The following is a 23,128-nucleotide window of genomic DNA, read 5'->3' as shown; positions in this document are numbered from 1 at the left end:
AACTGCTGACAAACACTGAGGTGATTATTATTATTATTTTTACATTTCTAATCATGTTAAGAAGTGCCTCTAAAGTTACCATAACCGGGAAGATCTGCAGTGACTCCCCATCGTCCTGGTATGTGTAGTGTCCCAGCAGCTTTCCCTCTTCTTGGTACTCATCATCTAGACCCTGAACACAAACAAGCAGCCTGTGATCACCTGGGATGTTTGCTTTAGAGTCGAAGGTGTCTCATTACATGGTTTTTGTTGGTGTGTTTCTTACAAAGACGGTGAAGTTGCATGGGGCGCTGGTGATGTTTCCAGTTGGGGAGAGGGTCTTGGGGATGTGCTCCACAGCAAAGGATGTGGGCAAGATCCTCAGGGACAGCCGGATCACCAGATAGCCCTGAGAGCCTTTAAACGCCCAGCAGTTTCCAGGATACACATCAGGCTAGTGGAGGAGTGAGAGAGACTGGCTTTTAGATCAGCAGATTCTATCTATTTACTGGTTATATTTGGTGCAACGCAACTTTATTCAGCTCATGGCGAGGCTCACCTGAATGACAACACGTGGAGACTGGGAGAAGTACCAGAGTGGCAGGCCAAACAGACTCATGAGGGCCGTCTTGGTTTCATAGGTCTCAGAGCAGCGGGTACTGAGGATGCTGCCACCTTAACACACACACACACAATCAGAAATTATACTAAACCGGAAGTTTTCGTTCTCAAGTCCACAAAAAAATCATTAATATTAAAATACACCATACACAGTGCTGTGAAAAACCTAAACCTTTCCAAACCTTGCTGTCAGTTCCTAACAGTTTTTTAGACAGCGTGGAGCTTATTGCAATTAAAATTGTACTTTTAAAAAAATGTCTTGCTACTTTGCTTTAAGGCAAACTAGTGATGGCGGTAACAATTATTTCAGACATGTCTGAGCTCATTTATGGAACTGATCACAACTTAATATACTGGCATGTTGCAATCCTGGGTAAAAAAAAAAAAAAAGGAGTTGCCAGTCATGCACATTAAGGAGGCAATGTGTGAGGAAAACCTGCTCTTCTTGTATGGTGAGACAACAGGATGAATTTATTGCAGTAATCACCAGCAAACTGTGATTCTCTCTGCAAACTAGTTGCCCAGGGGAACTCTCCAACCACTGATGTTACGTGAACTTTAAATCTTTGCACAGTGTAAGAGCACTATAGTTAAAGTTGAAGACTGCGACTCAGTCTTGGCAATACCGCTTTTAACAGTTAGAACATCAACACAACACCAGGACTGCTTTTACTGATCGCCATTACTTCTATGCATCTAGAGCATTACAATTAAATATTGTGCATTTATCTTCTATGAAAGTGTTACGATGTTTCAGTGCACACACACGCTGAAGTCACTGGCCCATATAGGTCAACACTCTGCTTAGTGGCACATTTCACAATGGAGATTTTGGCATTAATACCCTAGTGTCCTTGAGCTCGCTAATGCCTGCACTCGTGTTGCATAAGAGACGTGTAGCAATTGAATATAATGTGATTTATGCAGCATTCAGATTTTACAGTGTACTTTACCTTGCAACCTAAAGTTTTTATAAGAGTAGTCATGTACCAAACATTAGTTTGTTGATACGTTACTGCACAGACGTGAGTTATGTAATAACCAGCCTGATAAGCCGCACTGGCTTAGCTACTGACTTGTGTAAAGGATGGAAAGATTTCCTCCTTCTTACCTCCAGACTCCAGGGCATAGTCCACCTGGCCTGTCCGATCCTGGGAGTAGAGCTTCAGAGCATTCTGCACAATCAGCTTCACTTGCTAATAAGAAGCAGAGATAAAAATGACATGTGAGCCTAAAAAAACAAAACAAAAAACCATTGCAAAGTAATAGTCTTCAAGACTGAGCTCAACTAGGATTATGTAAATGCAACTGATGATGCTGATGGTAAGTGTGCACACATTACCTCTTCTGTCAGTCCCTCGGCAGCAGAAGCGTGCCGGACAGTTCCGGTTACTGTCTGAACAATGCTCTTGGCTCTGGACTCAGCCTCAACCACCGTCTGGGTCCGGCTGACCTCCAGCTGCTGGGATATGTTTCTCAGGATGCTAAGCTCCAGTGAGGCCAGAGAAGCCTGCAGGTCAGACGTGCTCACGTAGCGCTGGGACAGCCAGTGGATCAGAGACTCGGGCACCTCGCCCTGCTCCTCTCCGGAAGCACCAACACCAAAGAACAGAGCCTGCAACTCCTTACGCAGCTGAGAGGACACCTGGGCTGATATCTGGGAGCGGGACGGGGACAATTTTAAAAACTCATACAAGAGGATTCACAGAACAGGCAGGCTAAGCTTTTATTGTCTTACAAAGCCAAACAAAAGTCAATATTTGACTTACAGTGTCTTGCAGCGTGTCCAGCTGCTCACACCTGCCCTTGCATCCTGCAACGCCCTGCAGGTCCTGTCTGATTTTACTCAGCTCTACCTCAAGTCTCTGTACTTCTGTTAGCAGAGCGTCATGGTCCTCCTGCTTCACGCCCACACTGATCGGGAGACAGAAACTCAAAATGTAAACAGCACAAACAACAAAATAAAGGGAAAAAAAATGGACTGTAAGGTTTATTTATTCTCCTTTTTTTTCTTGTACCTCACAGGAGCCGTGTCTGCAGCTGAAGTGACAGCTTCTTTCTCTGTTTTCTTCTTCTCATGTTCATACTGCTGCTGCTTCTGCTGCACCTCCTGCCGCACACATATAAAACAGTTATAGAAGCAGTGAAGAAAATATAAAAACAGGAGGATTCGGTTTCCATATTTAAAAAACTGCAAGTGACAAGATACATACTGGATACTATTTTTTCAAGGAGGACATGTGATTTTGTCCTGTTGGCTTTCACAGTGAGAAAGTGCAAGTTTAAATATTTCACGTTGCACCACTGTTCCCTTTATACAGACTTAACACCAGGGCTGCATTCATACCAGCTTGGCTGTCTAACCCATTTTTCCAACACTATACAAATATAGTATTTTAACTGTTTGTCACTTAGTGTTTAATGCTCTTTTATAAGTTCTCAGTGGCAAAGCAGCAAACCTGCAGTACATACCTCAGTCTTGGCAGACAGAGCTTTGAGCAGTAACTCTAAATCAGCCAGTCGTGCTGCCTGACTCTCTTGCTGTTGTTTTTGCAGCTCTGCACCCTGCAAAAAAATAAAATAAGAAAATGTAACTCTTGTAACTTTGTTCTTGATCTTTCAGCACTAACTTGCATTTTTGGCACTGTGTCATCCACCTACCTGCGCTCTCTGTGTGTTCTCCTGCTCCAGGTCTCCTCGCAGCACACCGATTCTCTGGTCCAGCAAGGAGGCCACCCACAGTCCTAGGCTGTCCCTGTCAGTCTGCGTATGGAGCTGCTCCCTCAGGGTGCTGTAGAGACCCAAAATGTTATCATGGCGCTGCTCCTGCTTCTGGTCACCCTGCTGGACTCGCTCCCAAAGAAGGGCTAGCTGGCGCTCGACGCGTTCAAGACGCTCCATGTCCACACTGGAGACTGCCACAGGGGGAAGGACTGGCTGAGGAGGGAAATAAATCAAAGAACATCATGTAAAAAAGAAATCTCAAAAAAATCAATCAGTGATTATAATCATGTTGTAGTGACATGTGTATGTATATATATATTCATTCTCTCTTACCGGTACTTGTGAGACTGGGGTGGCTGGGGTCTGCTCCATGGGAGCCTCTGGTGCAGGGCCAGGTACAGAAGCAGGAACTGGTACCAAGTTTGACAAGAAGGTGAAGGGTGACGCAGGACGCCACTCTGTTAGGTTTATGGCTGGCAGGTAGGCAAACAGGGCAGCAGTGGACGGACCCCACAACCACAAAGCTGCACACAAATCACAGATAACACTGTTAAATCTTATTCAACACACTGATATGAGCCTAAACCCTACAGAGTCAACATATCAACATTGTGGATACAAAACAGTCTAAATTGTGGGTCATGTGTATAATGCAAGGCATGAGATATTTGAATATTCACATTTATAAGTGAAGCTGCAAGACTACAGTGTCTAAATATTTCCTTCCCTCATTTACAGAAGCAGCAGTAAACAAGCCCATCAAGATGACAATGTAAGGGCTAAGCCATGTGCACTAAGGAGTATTTCAGCAAGTAAACAAAGGATTAATAAAAGGTGCTTGTGATTTACTGTTATGTGAGTAGAGCTTGTGTGAGCAGAGCTCAACCACAGCACAGCCCTGAAAGGGCTGACCTGAATCTGCTACTTGATTTGTCCCACACTCTGGGGATGCGTGCTGGTTATAACATCTACCGCCACACGATCACTTTTTTCTATATGTGCTCGCTAAATAGGTTAGATATTTGATAAGGCACTCACCAAGGAGGAGCAAAAGGGGCAAAAGCAACAACAGGAGCTTCCAGAGTTTGGGAAGGCATCTGAAACACAGAACATACATACATCAGAGCAATGCACAACTGACAGGAGGACATGTGGCATGAATGCAAAATCCCCGGGTAATAACTCAATATGTTCTCACAGCTCAGGAAATGTGGCTTTACGAGAACTGCAAATGTCTTACTCAGTGCAGTCACTACTGCTTGAAGATTATGAGCTGTGGCCACTCGATGGGAGTGAAAATAACAACATAATAACCTAACTTGGCTTTAGAGAGTTCATAGAGTTTGTTAACAGAACTTCTAGCACTTTCAATTAGATATGCAACGTGTATTGTATCTGCACTGCTGAGGAAAGCCTAGAATAAAGCTGTCACATACTTAATTGCTAGTTGGAGGTCAGACCTGATCGTACTCACTATAATGATTCTCAGTTGAGCCTGGCAGCTCTTTGTTTGACCAAACTGTGTACACAGCAGTTACAGGGCATCATTAGCATTTATCTGGTGTCTTGTTTCTGGCTGCATGATGAAAGTCCAGTGTTCACTCTCTTTTAACACCGTGTTTGGCCTCTACTAACTCCTGATGAAAATAAGTTCACCTTTAGCAGCTAAAATGCAGGAATCCATCCCATTATATTATTGTACAGTTTTATCTTAGAAAAATCAAATGTAGATATTTTAGTATTTTGAAAGCTATTCAACAGATTAAATGTTAAACTCTCTTCTATTCCTTGCGAGATTCTGAAAGACAGCTGAGGAGGGATGACTCTTACCGGGTTAGAAAGAAGACGTTGAGCAGAGACATGAGAGACACCAGCTGGTACCATCCTGTTGCAAGAAACCACAGAAGTCCTTTGCCTGCCTTCACTGTTGAGAAAGAAAAATACAAAACACACAGAATGAGAGGGCAAGAAAGAAGTAGAGGATGAACATTTCTAAAAAGATGAAATAAAAACAAGAGCCACTGACCTGGAGCCGCCAGGAGCATCCAGAACAGTGAGAGCACCATTTGTGCTGCCGTCCCTACACCTGAACCTAAAGCTTTGCCTGCTCTCATCACACAGTAACCTGGCTGGAGGAGGCAGTGACCTGGAAAACAGGGTAAAAGAGGGAAAGGTTTAATTCACTAAACTCAGCTAAAGCAATAAACTGATCGAGCTGCAACTGAATGATCAAAACATACATGTTCCTGTAAATTTATACGGTGTGATCAACAATAAGAGAAGTGCTGGTTAACCTGCATAAACTAGGACGCTCCACAGTGCCCCCGCCAGTCGGCGGGACCTAGAGGACTGTTTGAGGAGGACGGTGTGTGTCTCAGAGACCTGCTTCCCTTTACAGTCATCACCTGTGTAAGCCCAAATGATGGACAGCAGGCACGCAGAATGAACAGAAAAAAGCATGTGTGAATGAACTCATACAAAAACAATAAGAAACGCAGTCGGGCAAATTATCAAAGCAAAGCAAATTAAAATAAAGAAAATGAAAAACAAATTATATTATAATTTTTTAAAAAGCCATGAGCTTGCATATTCTATATAACTCTGCAATGCATGAGATGCTGCACCATGCAAAGCTGCGTTTTCTGACTTAAAGGTCGTTTCTAATTATTTAAGAATTTATTCAGACTCAGAAGAACAACTGAAAAGGGTATTTGTCATATTTGTTTCTTTTATTCTTAATTTTAAAGACCATTGTGAAATCCAGCAGCTACTTCACCTATTACTAGTCTAAAACAAGATGCTTTTCAACCAGAAATTTGCTTTATTTCTTGGATCATGGTCAGTCGTGTGGAATCTGACGTTTTTGTGTAAACTGATGGCTCGACATTAGTCTGAGGCACACATTTAAGACAAAGAAACATCTGCAGGTCACGTCGGTCAACGGGCTTCAAACCAGCTAAATCAGTTCACACAACCTTTGCTCGCTGATCTAGACACAGGTCACGCATATCATTAACTCTGTCAATCATGTTACGTGTGAGAAAATGAGCACATGCATGTGTGCGAGTGTGTGTGAGTGCCTGCTTACACAGGGAGCCATTGAGATTAAGATGTGACGCATCTTCAGTAACCAGATCCTTCACATTCATGCTTCCACAGTAGCTCGAGTGAGCTGCAATATACACACAAGGCATGTATTAGCAATATTATCAGTTGTGTGAGAAAGTTATGATGAAAAGGAAGGCGGAGTGTGAGGATGGCAAAATACACGCCACTAATGTGACGATGAGGAGTCCTCGTGAAGGAAATGAAGAGCAGTAGATAGAAGAGTGAGGAGAAAACACATGTAGTGAAAAGGTCACAGTTGATAAAGTTCTGCAGCTGTGAAAAAAAAACCAGCTTAAATCAGCAGCAGAGTTGGAAGTTGGAGTTGGAGTTTTTTGCTAATTAAAACTTTTGATTGCACATTGATAAAGTGGCTGGAGTCAAAGAGCCTTGTTAGTTCTGCTTGACCAGCCATATACTCGACACTTGACAATCAGGCGATGGTTGTTTTGATTTTAATTTTGTGTTTAGTTTACTTCCTCCTTCAGAAACAGAATCCAAAAGTGTGAAAGTGAAGGTTGAGACATAAACACATGAGGAACAGATTCTTGAATGTCAAAAAATCTCCATTTGAGGCGCCTTTCTCCTTAAACAAACAAAACAGTAAGAGCTGAAGAAGAAAGGAAGTGATAAAAAAGAAATTATAACAGGAAAGTTTATTAACACAAGAGCAGGTGAAGATGTCAGGAGCTGCGACCTTTAACCTTTGCCCTTAGTAGTAACAGTGGGTACCTTGTCCTTCATATCCATTAGCCCCGTGGCCCATCATCCTGTGGAGAGTGGTCTGCTTTAATAGCCACAGTTGGGATAAACTTGAGGACGCCGCTTGTCTCACCGAGTCCGAAAACGATGTCAAGGCACCTGGTGACACACCGGTCCGCATTCTTAGTGTTAGTCAAAAATGCACACACTCAACAAAAAGCTACAGATAAATATTGGTGATAAGACGAGGAAGAAGTGACATTAATGATAGAGGAGTTTCCCCAAAGATGCACTCGGATAAAAACAAAACAGGAAGCTATAAAAAGAGACCAGCAAGAGGAAAAGGTAATAAGGTTACACATGAAACACAAAGAGAGTGACACAGAGTGATGATGACAGGGCTGCTGAGGTAGAAATCACGAGGGAGAGGAGGTTTCAAATTAGCTGCACACATCTCTAAAAGCTTCTGGAGTCAGTTCTCTCTCAAGATCACCAAGAGTCTCACTCTGAGCGGCTCAGGAAGTTGGGACAAACGATGAGAGAGGAAAATGTGGAAATGACGGGAAAAGAATGAAGAACAAAAGAATGTCTCTTTTTGTGTACCTTTTCCTGTTTGGCTCTTGGCCCTTGAACCCAGCCAGACCACACTGTTGAAGAGCACAGTGACTAAGGACACTATGGGGGCCAAGGCTTGTCTGCTGTAGCGTATACACGTGTTAGACATAGAAGCCAGGACACCTGCAGAGAAACACCACTACTGATTACATTCTCATCATTTCACAACTTAGTGAAAACATGCATTTAACCTCGCAGCTCAGTTATCCAAGCAATAAAAACAATGGCTGCATTTAAGTACAACATTTCTCACCCGTCTTGTTCCTTCGACTCCTGTCTCTGCTGTAAATACTGGTGAAAGGTGATGATGTTGACGAGAGGGCATCCGTGGAAGGTTCGGCAGCTTGAAATGTTGACGACGACGATAATAATGACGATGCGGACTGTGTGACAAAGGAGTCCGTCTTCTGAGAGTGTACAGAGCAGTCTCTGCAAATGTAGCCATTGGAGAGCGCGGCGTGGGACTTTGACGTACTGGCATCGCCGTTGACACTTGATAAACTGTGGCTGGGAGTCTGCCCTGCAGGAGGAGAATGTGTTCACATGTTTATGAATCATTCACACAAAGGAAACCATTAAACCACTAGCTACATATTCTTTTCCTGGTGTTAAAGTAGTTGACTGCACACAGCAACATTAAATACCTACTGTAGCAGAATAAGGATTAAGATCTTTTACTCTCTCTTGCAAGATTGCATAAATCTGCAGTAAGAGTACTGGAGTACACTGCTGTTAAGATACATTTTTTGGTATGGAGTTCTGGAAAAGTCCTCTTAAAATAAAAACAGGGCTCTCCAGATTAAAGGCTTTTGGGCCCCTCAGACTCAGTGATAGTCAACAGTGAATATCTGAAGCTTCAGCAAGCATTAATGATAATGTCTGAAAGTGATTTTACGTCAGATGTCTGAGTGGAAATGATCAGTCAGAGAGAAAGTTAGAAGCAACAGAATGTCTCCTGTTATTCTCTCCCACAGTAAGCGGCCTCCATCTGGATGCTTTAGCTCGCTGAACGATAGAAAGGGAGTTAGAAATGTGCCTCACTCTGTGAGAGACGTTTTTGTAGAAAAATGAAATTTGAAACGATACCATCCATAGATCTGTGTGCAGCTGCTTTTGAGGGAGTTTCAGGGGATCTCAGGTGCCCACGTGGAGCAGGTAAACATGTTCACATTCAAAAATAAAACTGATACTCAAATGTCTGAATTAAGTAAAACAATTAATAAAAAAACAAACAAAAAACCCTGCAATTACCCAAACATAAATATTTGTTTTATATAGTCTCATTTGTGTTGTAATAACATATCTTTTACTTGACTGAACATTTTGTTTTACCATTACTCCGCCTCATTTTCTCAACCAACTCAGCAGTTTCACTTCATCCTGTCGTATCTCTACTCCTGAGCAATTATTCTGGGTATGCAAGATTATCTAATATAGGGTCAACAAAGAGCAGTTACCCAAGATAAGCCTTAAATTCTTTTTGATAGAGTCTTTAGGAACTAAAAAATAACATCTGTTATTTTATTTTTTTCAGAGAGGAAGTTCAGTTGTATATTCTGCCCTGTGGAATCAAATTAAAATGCTTAATTAAAGGAGATTTTTCAGAAGTATTCTCTTTCACGATTGAGTCTTTATTGTTATGTAGTTATTTATTCCAACTTACCCCAGTGTCCATCCACATAAGTTGTTGTTGTGGTGGTAGTGACAGTGCGTTGCCTCAGATGGGGCTGCTCAACAATGGCTGTGATCTCAGCGGCATCAGACGCTGTGCTGCTTTGCTGCAAGCTGCTGCTGCTGCCAATGGGGGTATTACCAGCTGAGAAGGTGAGGGTTTTCCTTGGTGTTGCGGCCTGGCTCAGGGATAAAGACAGGGAGTTGGAACTGGACTGTTGCTTTCTGCTCCGCAGCGTCCTGTGTTAGCAGAGAGGGGAAACAGAGCTGTGAGTTTTGCGGTGTAAACAAGTATACGCTGAAAGCACTGTACGCAAGTTATACACAGTAAGAGCCGTCCCAATATGCAGCCTCATCAAGAGAGTGTGCCATGTGATCGGAAAAGGTGCTCGATACAATTAAACCTCATGTAGTTCATGCTTCTCTAAAACGCACTTTAAAGAAGTGGTGACGGCTACTCTGAGTCTACTGCACCACCCTAATCCAGGTGGCACTTCGCTCCTGGCTGATTTTGTACCTAGATTTATTTAGTTTATAACACGCTGAATATCATTACAACCAAATCTCCACATTTATCATTTAAAATAATCAATTGCATTGATCAGAATGAGATTTCTGTGTTTCTAGGTGATGCTTATGTGAATATTCGGGAAAGCAGTCTTCAAAGACATCAGAGTAATTAAAATAGCAACCAGCAGAGATCATTATTGTTTTTGTTTTATTTGATCCTTTGTATCACTGAAAGAAACTCTTCTTTAACAAAAAAAGAAATAAATCATAAAAAGCCTTTCAGCTTGGTCCTTGATGCATCTGGTCAGCGATACGACAGATAGACACTGGTGTAAGTGAACCACTGTACCAATGTTCAGCTCATCTAGAATCACTAGCAATGATTTTGAAAACTACAATGCTTCTATAAAAAGTGAAATTAGGTAAATATAGGAAATTCAAACCCACGCTTTTCTCCTGAAACCTGCTCTTTTGGGGAACCATATTAACAGAACTGTAGCACTACACGCTTGCTCAATGTTTGGTAATTGCGTGGGAATAAAGAAAACCCGCAACTGAGCTGTGGTTTCTTTTTACAGACATGCAGTCAAAAAGTGCTGCAGAACAAAATAAAACCGTAAATACCCAGCAATAATCACAAGAGACATACAATAGAAAATTAAAACACAGCTAACAGTAATACAAAACTGCATTAGAAAACAAATTAAATACAGATAATAAAAAATACGTGATAAGAAAAGTCCACAGAATCAGCTTAATGTAGATGGAGTGGCAGACTATTCCGAAGCTAAGCCATGAGACACAAATCAGTCTGTGTTGGTATTCAGAAAGACCAAACGTAAATAAACAACATAAATAAAGCCACGGTCGCCACGCTCAAGAGTTGTGTGTTCGTCTAGTAATCGGAAGGTTGCCGTTTTGAGCCCCAGCTCGGACAGTCTCGGTCGTTGTGTCCTTGGGCAAGACACTTCACCTACCGCCTACTGGTGATGGTCAGAGGGGCCAATGCGCGATATGGCAGCCTCGCCTCTGTCAGTCTGCCCCAGGGCAGCTGTGGCTACAACTGTAGCTTGCCTCCACCAGTGTATGAATGTGAGAGTGAATGAATAGTGGTATTGTAAAGCGCTTTGAGGGGTCCCGAAAAGCACTATATATAAATGCAATCCATTATTATCATTATTATTATTATTAAAATTCTTCTTTTACTCTTTGGTAAGTTAAATGTTAGAGTCAAAGAGGAAAAGTGCCCATTGCTGGTCTCACCGTGTCTCTCTCCTGGTGCTGGTGCTGGTGTAGCTGCTGCTGCTGCTGCTGTGGTGGTTCTGGGAGTAATCAGCCAGGTTCTCGTTTCCATAGTGACTGGCACTGGTCTGGAGACGCAGGCTCCGTCGTGACATCCTGGGCGACTCGTACACAGGAGCTATCTGGTGCTCTTTCTCAAACTCTAACGCTGCTGTTGAATAGCTGGAGCTGAGAGTGAGAGTGGACAGAGAAAAGCAGGAAGAACAGAAAGAGCGGGAATGTTAGAAAATTGGGAAGGAAAACAAAACTGTTCTGTGAAAGAAGGCACTGCATGACAGTTAATTACAAAGAGGGCGTTTCTTTTATCCACTGCATGGGAATCCTTTTGGAGACAAACAAGCCTCGAGAGTGCCTTTATGCATCAAATCAGTACTGAATGGGGATATCCTGCCTTTTTACTCATGTCTGTCCCTCAGTTAGTCAACTTAGAAACACTTTTTAAAAAACAAAAAACTAACCCAGTCCTTTTTACAGAGCTGTGATGCTTTTGTTCCCTGCAACTGGCAGAGCTCCTGACAGGAAGTGACTCACTCACCACGGAGAGAGAAATATAAGAACAGGCACAGAGTGTCTCTGAAAGTAAAATTAGACCAAAAAAACAAAAAAAACAAAAACCCAGTAAACATCCAAAGTATGCGAGAAGGCTAAACACGAGACTCTTACTCCCCTCCCTGTAAAACCAACTGAAAGTCAGAACACACTATGAATGTTGTTTGCCGTGCTTCGCTGTGACTCACAGGGCCACACCCACCTGGAAGAGTAGGCACTGAGCCAGGACAACATTCAAACAACTGCAGACTACACTGGAACACTATGGAACTTGCTAACGCCTCTAGGCTGGTGCGAAAAGAAAATGCCTTAAAGTACAACTGTTCCATCTTTCTCTGTAATAGTAGAGGCACTAATGCTTAAACAAGCACCACAAATATGACTGTAGGGTCTGAATGACTCATCAAGGAACTCGATTATAACAAAACCCTCAGTGCAAAGTTTTTGCTACATCTAAAGAAGCGCTGGTGTGCTGGACTGGACTCATTTCAAGGCTTTAATAACAATATTTTTAAAATTTGCATTAACATAAAATATTGTACTTGTGATTATTTGTTTAGGCATTTAAGAAAATGTTTCTTTCTAAAAGAAATCTAATTTTAATATGACACACAAATGAAATGAAAGGGTTTTTTTTTGACAGAATGTACAGTATTCAAAAGGTGTCTCTTTTAAATATTTATTATTGCTGATTAATGAGACAAAAGCATTTTATTTCTCCTTTAATTTATGAAATAATCAATTAAATATTTGATTACAGCACGATCTGTAAAGTCTGTCCACAAGTGGGGAGGGTGGAGCTCTGGACTAAGCCTCTCAATGGAGGACGGGGAATAAACTTCCTGTTACACTTCAACAAGGAAACTCTGTAAATGTGTAAACACGAGTTTTATGGCCTGTCCATATCTCTTGCAGAGCACACGCGGCATATGATTTCAGAGGAGACTGACCAAGCCAGCAGTATGTGCATGCATTTGTGCACGTTTACATCTTGTGCAGGTTGCTCTGTGTCCCTCCCTCGGTCTCTAAAACCCAGAGGATTACACACTCCCACTGAGAGCCAATTAAGTCCTTTCGTCCTCACTCTACCTCTCGCCTGCTGATCCAACTGGCCCTTCTTTGAACACATGACCACCAGGGCAGTATCCTGCTGATCTGAAATTAACCTATCTTCTACTGCAAAGCATATACACAGGATTGGTAGCAAGGAGAGGTTTCTTTGAAACACCAAAAAGTAAAAAAATGTTACAAATCTTTCAAAGCAAAATAGGTTTTAAAATGCTATAATAAGCACTGTCATTAGTGCACTAATTAGTAGGAGGCAAGATAAAAATCTACAATTTTATTTGTGTACAGTTACATTTTTGAGTAAAATCCAAACTAGAATCAAAAATTGGAAACATTTTTGTCTCAAATCATTGTCCACTTATGCCTACAGCACTGATATCCCTGAATAAGCATCTGTGCTGTGAAAATGACCAAACAGATCCAACAGAGCTTCAGTCGAGACTATAAGGACTCTGCTGGACACTGTCTAAACAAAGGTCTGAGAAAATAGTACGTACCGTAACACAGGTAGGCTAAATATCAAAATAACAATCAGTTTTCCATCACACCTACACCTCTTTTTATCTAATTCAAATTTGAAATTTAAATATTGGGAAACAGCTGCGTGGCAGTCAAGCATTTGCCTTTCCAAATCAACTGCGAGTCCCAAACTCTGACAATTCTCTTTTTTAAAGTGATCCAAAAATGACCGAAAGGAGTTAATCCAGTGATTCCGGTCCACAGCGAGAATGTCTCAATGCCACACTTCAACAGCTGCAACATGGAGTGGATAAAATGTTGCTTCCAGGTTACATTCTTATCAAAACACAACTTCATTCCTATTTATACAAGAACTCACGCACAAACAGAAGTGTGTTTTTCATACCAAAGCATAATGATTCAGGTTTGATTAGTAACGTTTCTGTGGGGTGTGGAAGCAAGTGTTACAGGGCAGATCAGGGTGTGTGCACGAGGAAACTGTCTACAGCCAGGTAGAAGCTTCCTAATAACCTTCTGTTCTACCTGGAAACCCCATGTGGGCATATTTTAACACAACAAACACCATTTGGGTTTTTATAAAAACAAAGCTTTTACCTCCCAACAGAGCTGGTTACCACCCCCTCCTTTAGCAAATTTAAAAAAAGTTTAAAAACAAGCGATTCGTTTCATCGGGTATCCAAATTCATCCATGTGCCGCTCTCTCCCAGGCGGCTTCCACGGCCCACATCGGTGACAAAAATAGAGATGGACACAGCAAAGAAGACAAAGATGAAGAGCCATGCAGTACATTACAGAGAGAAGACACTTCCATCCTGACATTCAGCTTCCTGGAATCTCTCCTTACATAACACTAAAGCTTTATCTTCCCACACTCAGTGGGCGCAGCCAAACTTTCTTACAGCGCACAACTGCACATCCAATCTGATCAGACTGGACTCTACATTTAACCAGCTTAAGTTTGCCTTGTTGTTACTTTGGACATTTCTTATGCAGTCGAGCTGTTTATATTTGTTATAGATTACTAAAGTTCAGCCTTCAATGTCTGTGAAGGTTCTCAGTCATCCAGGTCATTGTAGTCAAAGGAGCTTGCAAAGAAAAGCGTCTGGACTTCTTTAAGTTACTTGAAGACGTTTCACCTCTCATCCGAGAAGCTTCTTCAGTTCTAAGGTCAAATGGTGGGGAGTCCCAGATATAAACCTAGAGGGAGTTTCCCCCCACAGAGGGACAAAAGGACCCCCTGATGATCCTCTAATCGCCTGAGCCAAGGTGTGAAACTGGGTGTGGGTCCCAATCAACCAGAGTTTGAACTCACCCGAAACTCTGGTTGCAAACTCTATTGCAAGCTCCTTTGACTCAGCCTTCAATCAAGTAAAAATTACAAAATATATATTTTATGACATGACATTCATTCATCCGGGTGTAAATGTAGCTGAGTGAGTCTGTTTACTATGCATGATCAGTGCAAGGAACTTACAGCTCATACAGGAAACATTTGTCCATGGGACGAAAGACAGGTCTCCACTGATCCCACTTATCAAAATAACCAACTGAAACAGAAAACCAATTGTTTTTTTTAGGATTTTTTGTTTTCTTTTATGACAGTGCAGAAGTCACAGCAGCTGCCAAAATAACTCAGGAAATTGTCACTTCTGGTTTCATCTTCATCTATCCAGTGATAGATGATCCCTCCACACCAACAGAAATAAAGTTACTCCTGTGACATCACCACAGGTGAGTCTACAGTGCTAGAATTTGTTTCCCATCTCTAAATAGCCTCCCACATGAAGCCTGCTTTGCATAGTGTATGCAAAAGTATGAAATCCCATCATACAAAATACAAAAGGAGACACTTTGTTGACACCAAGCAAATAAAATGAGCATATCCATTCAGTTATTATAAAAATAATAATTCCGAATACTGGAATGAATAAATAAAGTCATTTTTGTGATCAAGCAAGTAAATGTCTGTAAGTAAATGTGGCCATCTTCACTACTAAAGAAGTTATGAGGGCTCAAAAATGCTGGCAGCAAATAAAAAAATGACATAAATAAAACCCCAAAACGTATAAACCCATTAAAAGCCCCATGTTCTCCAAGGGCCTTTAATCTGGAAAATATTGATACCATCAAAGTCAAATTTTGCATGGTTTCATTAAAAACACTAAAAACTTACTGCACAAAAAAGAAAAAAAAAAAGATCAGCTGGGAGGCACTAATTAGTTTTTTTCCTTCGTTTTTCATCAACCTTTTAAAGTTTAAAGTCCAGCAATGAATGATTTAGCCTACCTTGTTTAAGGGACATATGTGAACAGATTTAAGCTAAGGGCTAAAAGTTGTATTACACTGTAACGTTTGCCTAATTCCTTTATCACTTTTTAACTTCTTCTATAGTTTCTATAGTTTTTATGAGCCTTTATAGGAACGGTTAGCTTGTAAGACATTAAAACTATAAAAATGTAACAGTTGTAGTTTTCTAAAAGTAAAAGAAAAATGTCATTTTTACCAATGGCATTCAGACATCAAAGATATCTCTGTTTCATCTGCAGGAGAAAATGTGAACACAGCATAAAAGAGATCAAAGCAATTGTGATAAGTGCAGGAAAAAAACAGTTAAACACAGCAGGAAGTCAGCTGAAGTCTGCTGCAGTATGTCCAGTTAGTAAGAACCCTGCCCCATGATGGCTACCATTTGCACCCTCTCTGTCTAACACTAACACGCTTGCGCAAACACACACACACACACACACACACACACACACACACACACACACACACACACACACACACACACACACACACACACACACACACACACACACACACATCTTCAACAGAGGTTATAAAAACCATTTGGGTTGTAAATCTCAGTGTGGAAACCACAAGTGTGGCTGCAATGCTTTGTTAAAAGCTTGCCAGGAGGTTTATACCCCAACACACACGCACATGCGCACACACACTATAATAAGAGGGGCATGCTGACCTGATTTAAACTTTTAGAAAAATGAGAAGCCCTAGTTAAAGTCGTACAAACAAATATTTTGTTAGTTGCCCAGTGCACACCTGAGTGTCTTAAGTACTGTCCTACCATGTGAAAGAACCATTTACATAGAACATCATTTTCGAAAGGAAAAAGATGGATTCAGACATCAGATTTTCTAATTGAATTTGTCCAATTTTCCATCCGCAATCTCATAAACCAAAATTTCTTTGGCTGGCACTTTAATCTAATCACAGCAAAACATTACATCTCTTGTAAACAACACAAAATGTGTTATATGGGAATGCTGCAAGCACAAGAAAATTGAACCTACTGCAAGTTCTACTACTGAATGTTCGTGGGTTATTAGATTGGTGCCAACAGCAAACTATTTTAGAGACTTGGGATGCTGTTATTTGGCTGACGCTCGTTTCTATTTTGTTTCCATTATTCAAATCTCCTCCCTGTGATATTACAGGATTGTGTTGATTGTGTTTAAATTGTATTTCTCTCAGTTTTTTCAGTTGGAAATTCAGCTGTACGAGCCTTCGAAAGTCTGTGGGGAAAATATGAAATCAGAGCACAATTGTAGCCCCCCTCTGTCTTCCTGTTTTGTTCAACTGAGCCCTTTAAGTGCCAAGGCCTATAGTTACCAGAATCCAGGATCTGGGAGTCTTCAAATTTCCATCCAAATATGTTTGGGTGGGTTGGATTTGGCACTGAGATTAGGATCATTTGAGCCCACCCACAGACAGTACCTCCCTCTGCCCTGCTGTGTGGTGTCCTTTTCCTATCCGTGCTATAACACCACAGTGTGCCAATTTATGTTGCTGTTGCTGCCACGGAGACCGTCCTAAATAAATCTCTGGCTGGAGAGAGAGACTCATCAGAAGCAGAAGCTAGATATTTACCACGTCCACAGACAGATGCTGTGATGCAAAAACACAATACAGGCCAGAAACAAAAGTGCTTCTTTTATGCAGAATCATATTCATCACGCACTTAAGATTTAAGGTTCAAATTTCTACTTTTATGGCAGTGGGAACCATTTAAAGAAACAGAAATGTTTGGATAACACTCACAAGAAAAGAGGAAAGCTAACTCTTAAACCCTTAAAAATCCAGCTGCTGTCATTTGCTTGGCACTTGTGCAGCAGTGCATGTAGTTAAAAAAAAAAAACAGATCACATGTCAAAACAACTGCAGCAGCAGGTGAGCAACAACTGTCCAGCTGACTCTCAGTGCACTCAGCCCCAGCCTATTCATGTTGTATCCCTGAACCTGGTCTTGCAGAGCATGACTAGCAGGCACAAATCTGATGAGAAAATGTGCTTTGTATGCTCTTGCAGATTTATGTTTGCATCAATTTGCTTAACCAAATTAATAATAATAAAAAAATCTGTTTAAATCTGTATTTAAAAAAATGTTTCCATGGCTAGAAGGCTGAGTTTCTATCGGTTATTGTCACATTTATTTATTTATTTTTCATCACTTATGTGTAGCTAATGTTTGCAGATAGCACTATATAGTATCAGAGTACTCAATCAAGCCTGCTGCTTACGGTTTACACACTTCAACCATCACTTGATGGAGAAAAAGCCCCCAAACAGAAGCCCCAGCCCTACTGACCTACTTCCACTTCTATAAAATATGGAGGGTCTCTAAGAGTCAACACTTGGCAAACACACCTGCTTTCAGTGCAATTTTCTGGAGGTGGTGAAACTAAATTCTCAGTCACAGCCTGTAAAGTGCAATTGTTCTTGTTTGCCATTTATCAAGTCAAAATGTTAAAAAATGTGCAAAAACAATCTATGATGTTAAACCTTCAAGCTTAGAATATGCAGTTATCTGAAAAGGCTTCAGAAATAACAAAGAGGACTGAGTCTACATCACTATTCCTGGGCTAGTCACATAAATATCACCCAACTCTAAACAATATTTCAAGAGAAGACATAACACAAAGTCTGTGGTGTTTTGTACTTTAGCCTTGTTCACACATGCAAAAGCTGTTTTTTTAAAGCTTACCTTTATCTTTTTCCCTCTTCTCAACAGTTTTAGGACACTGAATATGGACCTTTTAAAAAGTCCTTCAGCTGTGGTTTTGGTTTGCTGTGTCACTCCTAACAGCATGCTCTAAGCTTCAATTGTATTTTTGTATTTTTATATGAATGGATGGTTTTTCTGTTTGTTTTTTGAACAAATGTTTGTTTACATTTTTTAATATTGATGACAGCAGGAAAACCCTGGTTAAACTCTCCAGGAAGTTGAGTCTGATCATCTAAAACAGTGTCAAAAAGAATGGAACCAATTTTCTGAGGTATCATTATCAGGATTACGGAGCATGAATCAAAGTATCCTGGTTTAGAACATAAAAGAAAAGACTATTGAGAAGTCTCTTTTTACTGGACTGAGGCTCACTCTACATTGTAGCAGCTGTGTAGGCACTGGGGAATTCCCAAACTTAAACCTTGGTTGGTGATAAATTAGATTGTACGAGCATTTCTCTCATTGGGAGCACATACAGTATTACTCAGACTGCTGGGTCCATGTTGTAACAGTCTCTCCCTGGTAAGAGGGAAGCCCCTTCCTCTAGCACTATCAACTGCTACAAAACTTGTCTCTGCTCTTTTGAGTTTTGACAACAGATGGGCCAACGGTTTCTGTCACCTGACCCTGTCCCTCTCTGTGCTACTCTCTTGCATTCACTGTAGACCATGCACACTCAAACACACACACACACTGAACACATGAGGGGCTATTTGCAAGCGCCAACATTTAGTGCCTCTGAGCTGCAGTAGACACAGGCTAACAAAAACAACAGATCAGTCAACTAGCTAGTCAAGCAGCATAAACTGTTAGCCTAATCCTGAGATCACGGGCACGGCTTTGACTGGGAGGTTCATTAATAGCTCCCCAGCTGACTGCATTCAAAGGAACATGATTAGCGTGTTTGAGCCTTTCAAGTCTACCTTGCAAACTTGGGTGAGGAGTCAAACAAGCTTTTGTACATTCTTCTTATTTGGCCTCAGTCTAGAGACTGTGACTCATGAGACTTATTACTAGGAAAGGATTTCACACAACTTGAAAACACACCCTGTGTGCCACAATCCTGACCTGAAATCTGAAGAATGTTAATATTTTGTCATTTTCATTATAATACAGCATCAGAGATTACTTGCTACTCTAAAAGCTGAACGTAAAAAACATCTAGTCAGCCAACTACCGCTGTCCATAAATACCAATCCCACCTGCTGACACATCAAATACATAATGAAAACAACACAACTTAGTGTGACACACATTTACTGAAGCTGCTGTTGACTTTGTCTTGCTGGCTGGGAAAGAGCAAATGGATCTGCTTAGTGCACTTCTCACCATGTGATTTGCATTTCTGCAAGAGAAGCTGTAAACCAAATGAGGGGTCTTTGTTCGAACTTGACTTTTTACAAGACTCTCTCATACTCTCATACTCAAATGAGAAGCTCCTAAAAGTCATGCAATCACTCTCCCATTGCCTAAAGCGAGGAAAGGCACAATGAAGTTAAAATTTCTTGCTCTGCAAATGCTCCTCTGTTCTGAAAGCAATAAGACGTAGATTCCTCCACATACCTTACTGATGTAATGTCGACCACGCCCATACCCCAAGCCAGGATGACTGACAAGAAACAGGGTGTGGAAGAGGACCACGATGGGAGAGGCTGGTGCTACATGCATGCACACGTATGGACACCATCCTCTCCGACAAAAAATTCAAAACACCACGACTTGTTCTCTTTTCTTCTAAAAATCATTGAAAAGTTTTAAACTGCCACGCTGATTTCGCAATATAGCGAAAAGTGCGTACAGACAAGCCTCGGATATATTTCTGCGCAAGGCTTCCCAACTGCTCACCAAGCACGAAATGCACAACAGAACTGTGAGGCTGACTCATCAAAACCACAACCAGATGATATTTTTACAGCCACAGATTTACTAAAACCTCAAGTTCAAGCGCAGAAATGTACTGAGGAGCAAAAACAATTAAAAACCTCATGCTGTTCTTATAAATGAAGGCATTTCTATTTTAAATGAAAAGCAAATCATGTGCATATTCTCAACTTTCAAACAGCTGAGGGACAGATGGATATTTTCAGTAAGGAAATAAAATGGGATAAAATGTGAGTCATAACCAAGTAGACAGAAAAATTATTACATGAGAATTAGAGTTCGACTTCAAGCATATTCTGTTCATGGACTAGAGCAAACAGAAGAGAGAGTATTTGGACAACTCTGATTAAAATGCACCAGCAGGATCTCAGCAGCCACAAATGACATGCAAGGTGTGAATAAAATGCTGTGGGCCTGAATGTTTGATGCTGCAGCGAGAGTACTGCAGCGAGTCTACGGCAGCGCGGCGCTGAGGTCTCACCTGAGAGAGTAAGTATAGCCGGTGTTCTCTGGAGCACACTGTGGTGGCGTGTATGTGTGCAGCTGGGAAAAATCCATGTTCAGACTTCTTTGTTTAGACTGCAAGAGTTAGGATTCAAGGCAAAGGACTATTTTAGCCAAGGACAACAAGAACAGACCAACTTCACAGACACACACAACAAAATGCAAAACGCTTTGTTCAGTTTGTCTCTGGCAGAAATGATGAGCTCGAGTTGCGCCACAGCTTAACTGCATTTCAAGTACAGATTCAGAACTGCATCTACATTTTATAAAATAACACAGCACTAGCAAATTTCCTGCCTCTTCCCAAATCAATTCAAGCTCCATTCACTGGGCTGTTCTCCAAGGAAACACAACCGCCAGTAAGTGCTGTGCTGTACAGCCATGTGCGGGCAAGACCCTAATGAGAGCTGCTGGACATTCCTTTTCCTCTGGAATACAACAATACTACTGTGTTTCTGCCTGTGGTTGAGAGTTGGCCAACCTCTTCCTCCATGCTGGCTCACGCTGGTAGATGACAGAAGCTACGGACACCAGTGAAGCTGTAGTGAATGACTCGTCTCTTCTCCTCCGGACACAAAGAAAACAAGCAGCTGATCGAAAAAAGGCTGGTAGAGACAGGCCAAAGAATGACGATCCTCTCCCCCTTTGTAATAGGAGGACTCCTCACCAGCACAGCTACAGCTACAGTGAGCACTCGAGTAAGCTGAGTATTATGAAACCCAGTAAAACACAAAGGGGTGGGGCTGATTTATAAGGCAATGGGCGGGAAGTCTAAAGCCAAAAGGCTGGTCTTCTTAGTGAAACCTGCATTGTGTGAACTGTTGTACAAATACTTTGTTCCACTTGCTCACAGTTGAAAGTTTCTCAGGTTAACCAAGGTAAGACTAATGCATTCCAACACAGCAGTTCTGCAAATATTCCTACTTTGGTGAACAGTTTGAAGAGTTGTGTATTGTTGCGAGCATGTCAATATTAAAGTGGACCCAATGTGTTCATTCCCAGCTCCGTAGCTTAGATTTGCATTATCATGCAGAATTCAAATACTGGGCTGTGATGAAAAGCTGCAGTCCATCCACGGTCTGAAACAAGTCATCTTAGCTCCATTTTTAAGCTTGCTTTCCGTCAACGGCCTCACACTTGCATACGAATGGTATGACTGGCAAGTGGGTGGGACTGCTGAGTGTCCCTGATTGCTGTAGTAGGGATATGCACTCTAAATGATATCATACAGAGCCAAGGGTAGAAAAAGCTGCCTGCAACAGAGCATTTAAGCAAGCTGAAGAGTGAGATTTTGGCTCAAATGGATCACTTCCATGACCTCATCACACAAAGCTACATGCAGAGTATACAGTGGTAGACAATATTGCCTCAGGCAGCTTTAAATGAGATAACTGATGCAACAACAGTGTCCGATTGGAGGTTTCTGGCCACAACAGAACAACTATTCTAGATGCCACTCTGTGCATGTGGCAGTCTGACTCAAACTTCTGTTCAACAACTCAAAGACAGAGCAGCCGAATGAAACAGATGGCCATTACTAAAAACCCAGCACCAAACTCTCAACACCATAATCTTAATCATGATTTCAAATCCACATCCAAGTCTCCAAGCCGAAAAGCGGGATAAAAGGAAACAAATTCCCAAAAGCCAAGGGGACTACTTAAATTCAGCCAGGATTAGTTTTGGGTTGTTTTTTTTTTCTTTTTTTGCAACATGTCAGCACTGCGCTGAATCATGACGCAGGCGCTGAATGTGGACACAAATTAAATACTAATCTCCCCTACGGTGCATTAATCCACCAAGAGACAAGCTGAACAGTAACAAGAGAAACCAGAGACACAAACACATGCAACACATTGACACCTTTCCCACAGTACTATCGCACATCTCCCTTTTTATTTTTTTGCTGCCTCCTTTACGCAAACTGTGTGCGACGAACAGCGCAAACAGCTGAGTCCTGTGACTGCTCCAGCTACTGTCAAAACACAGTAATACACTAATACTGTTTACAGCACATGTGTACTCCTGTTCTAACTGTATTGCGCTCAGGCCCGATGACATATCAGCCCCGTTACATTCGTGCTAAATTTAGAAGCTGGATGTATTTAGACAGCGCCGTCACTGACTTACAGGCTTGTGCAACGACGCGCTAATCACACTGCTCATCGTGCAGGTTAACTTGAGATTTATCTGTAAAAACAACACGCATTTACTGATCACCATTAACCACAGAGAACGCGTCTAACGTCTGATACTGTCGCAGATGTAATAAAACGACCGTAGAAAATCAGGCCTAAAATTGCGCACACTGTCAAAACTGTTGGCAAAGGAGCGCAGCGAAGATCCGAATTTTAAACACACTGTCACTAAAAACAGTTTCTACATTAATATGATT

General features: G+C 41.5%; 1 protein-coding gene across 11 annotated transcripts in view; it reads right to left on the bottom strand.

The window, feature by feature from the left end:
- sun1b (Sad1 and UNC84 domain containing 1b) overlaps positions 1 to 23,128 on the bottom strand; it is a 28,213-nt gene that overhangs the window by 1,769 nt on the left and 3,316 nt on the right. For 2 of the 11 annotated variants that reach the window (XM_085158020.1, XM_085158021.1), the window contains exons 2-21: positions 11,191 to 11,397; positions 9,410 to 9,657; positions 8,000 to 8,266; positions 7,735 to 7,869; positions 7,162 to 7,290; positions 6,413 to 6,496; positions 5,619 to 5,729; positions 5,351 to 5,470; positions 5,155 to 5,248; positions 4,363 to 4,421; positions 3,658 to 3,848; positions 3,262 to 3,537; positions 3,073 to 3,165; positions 2,619 to 2,710; positions 2,370 to 2,514; positions 1,943 to 2,257; positions 1,712 to 1,796; positions 539 to 654; positions 266 to 433; positions 80 to 172 (exon numbers count right to left, since the gene is read on the bottom strand). In XM_085158020.1, the coding sequence (XP_085014146.1) occupies positions 80 to 172; positions 266 to 433; positions 539 to 654; positions 1,712 to 1,796; positions 1,943 to 2,257; positions 2,370 to 2,514; positions 2,619 to 2,710; positions 3,073 to 3,165; positions 3,262 to 3,537; positions 3,658 to 3,848; positions 4,363 to 4,421; positions 5,155 to 5,248; positions 5,351 to 5,470; positions 5,619 to 5,729; positions 6,413 to 6,496; positions 7,162 to 7,290; positions 7,735 to 7,869; positions 8,000 to 8,266; positions 9,410 to 9,657; positions 11,191 to 11,324 (2,955 nt within the window). In that variant the 5' untranslated portion in view covers positions 11,325 to 11,397. Of the gene's footprint in view, positions 1 to 79; positions 173 to 265; positions 434 to 538; positions 655 to 1,711; positions 1,797 to 1,942; positions 2,258 to 2,369; positions 2,515 to 2,618; positions 2,711 to 3,072; positions 3,166 to 3,261; positions 3,538 to 3,657; positions 3,849 to 4,362; positions 4,422 to 5,154; positions 5,249 to 5,350; positions 5,471 to 5,618; positions 5,730 to 6,412; positions 6,497 to 7,161; positions 7,291 to 7,734; positions 7,870 to 7,999; positions 8,267 to 9,409; positions 9,658 to 11,190; positions 11,398 to 11,687; positions 13,671 to 13,920; positions 14,340 to 20,710; positions 20,809 to 21,214 lie in introns of those variants that run through there. The other 9 variants (XM_085158015.1, XM_085158016.1, XM_085158017.1 and 6 more) reach the window with 9 other exon arrangements.

Source organism: Neolamprologus multifasciatus, chromosome 4, assembly GCF_963576455.1.
Source record: "Neolamprologus multifasciatus chromosome 4, fNeoMul1.2, whole genome shotgun sequence".
Classification (NCBI taxonomy): Eukaryota; Metazoa; Chordata; class Actinopteri; order Cichliformes; family Cichlidae; genus Neolamprologus; species Neolamprologus multifasciatus.
Note: the sequence above shows the minus strand (reverse complement) of the source record. Positions and strands in the feature narration are given on the sequence as shown.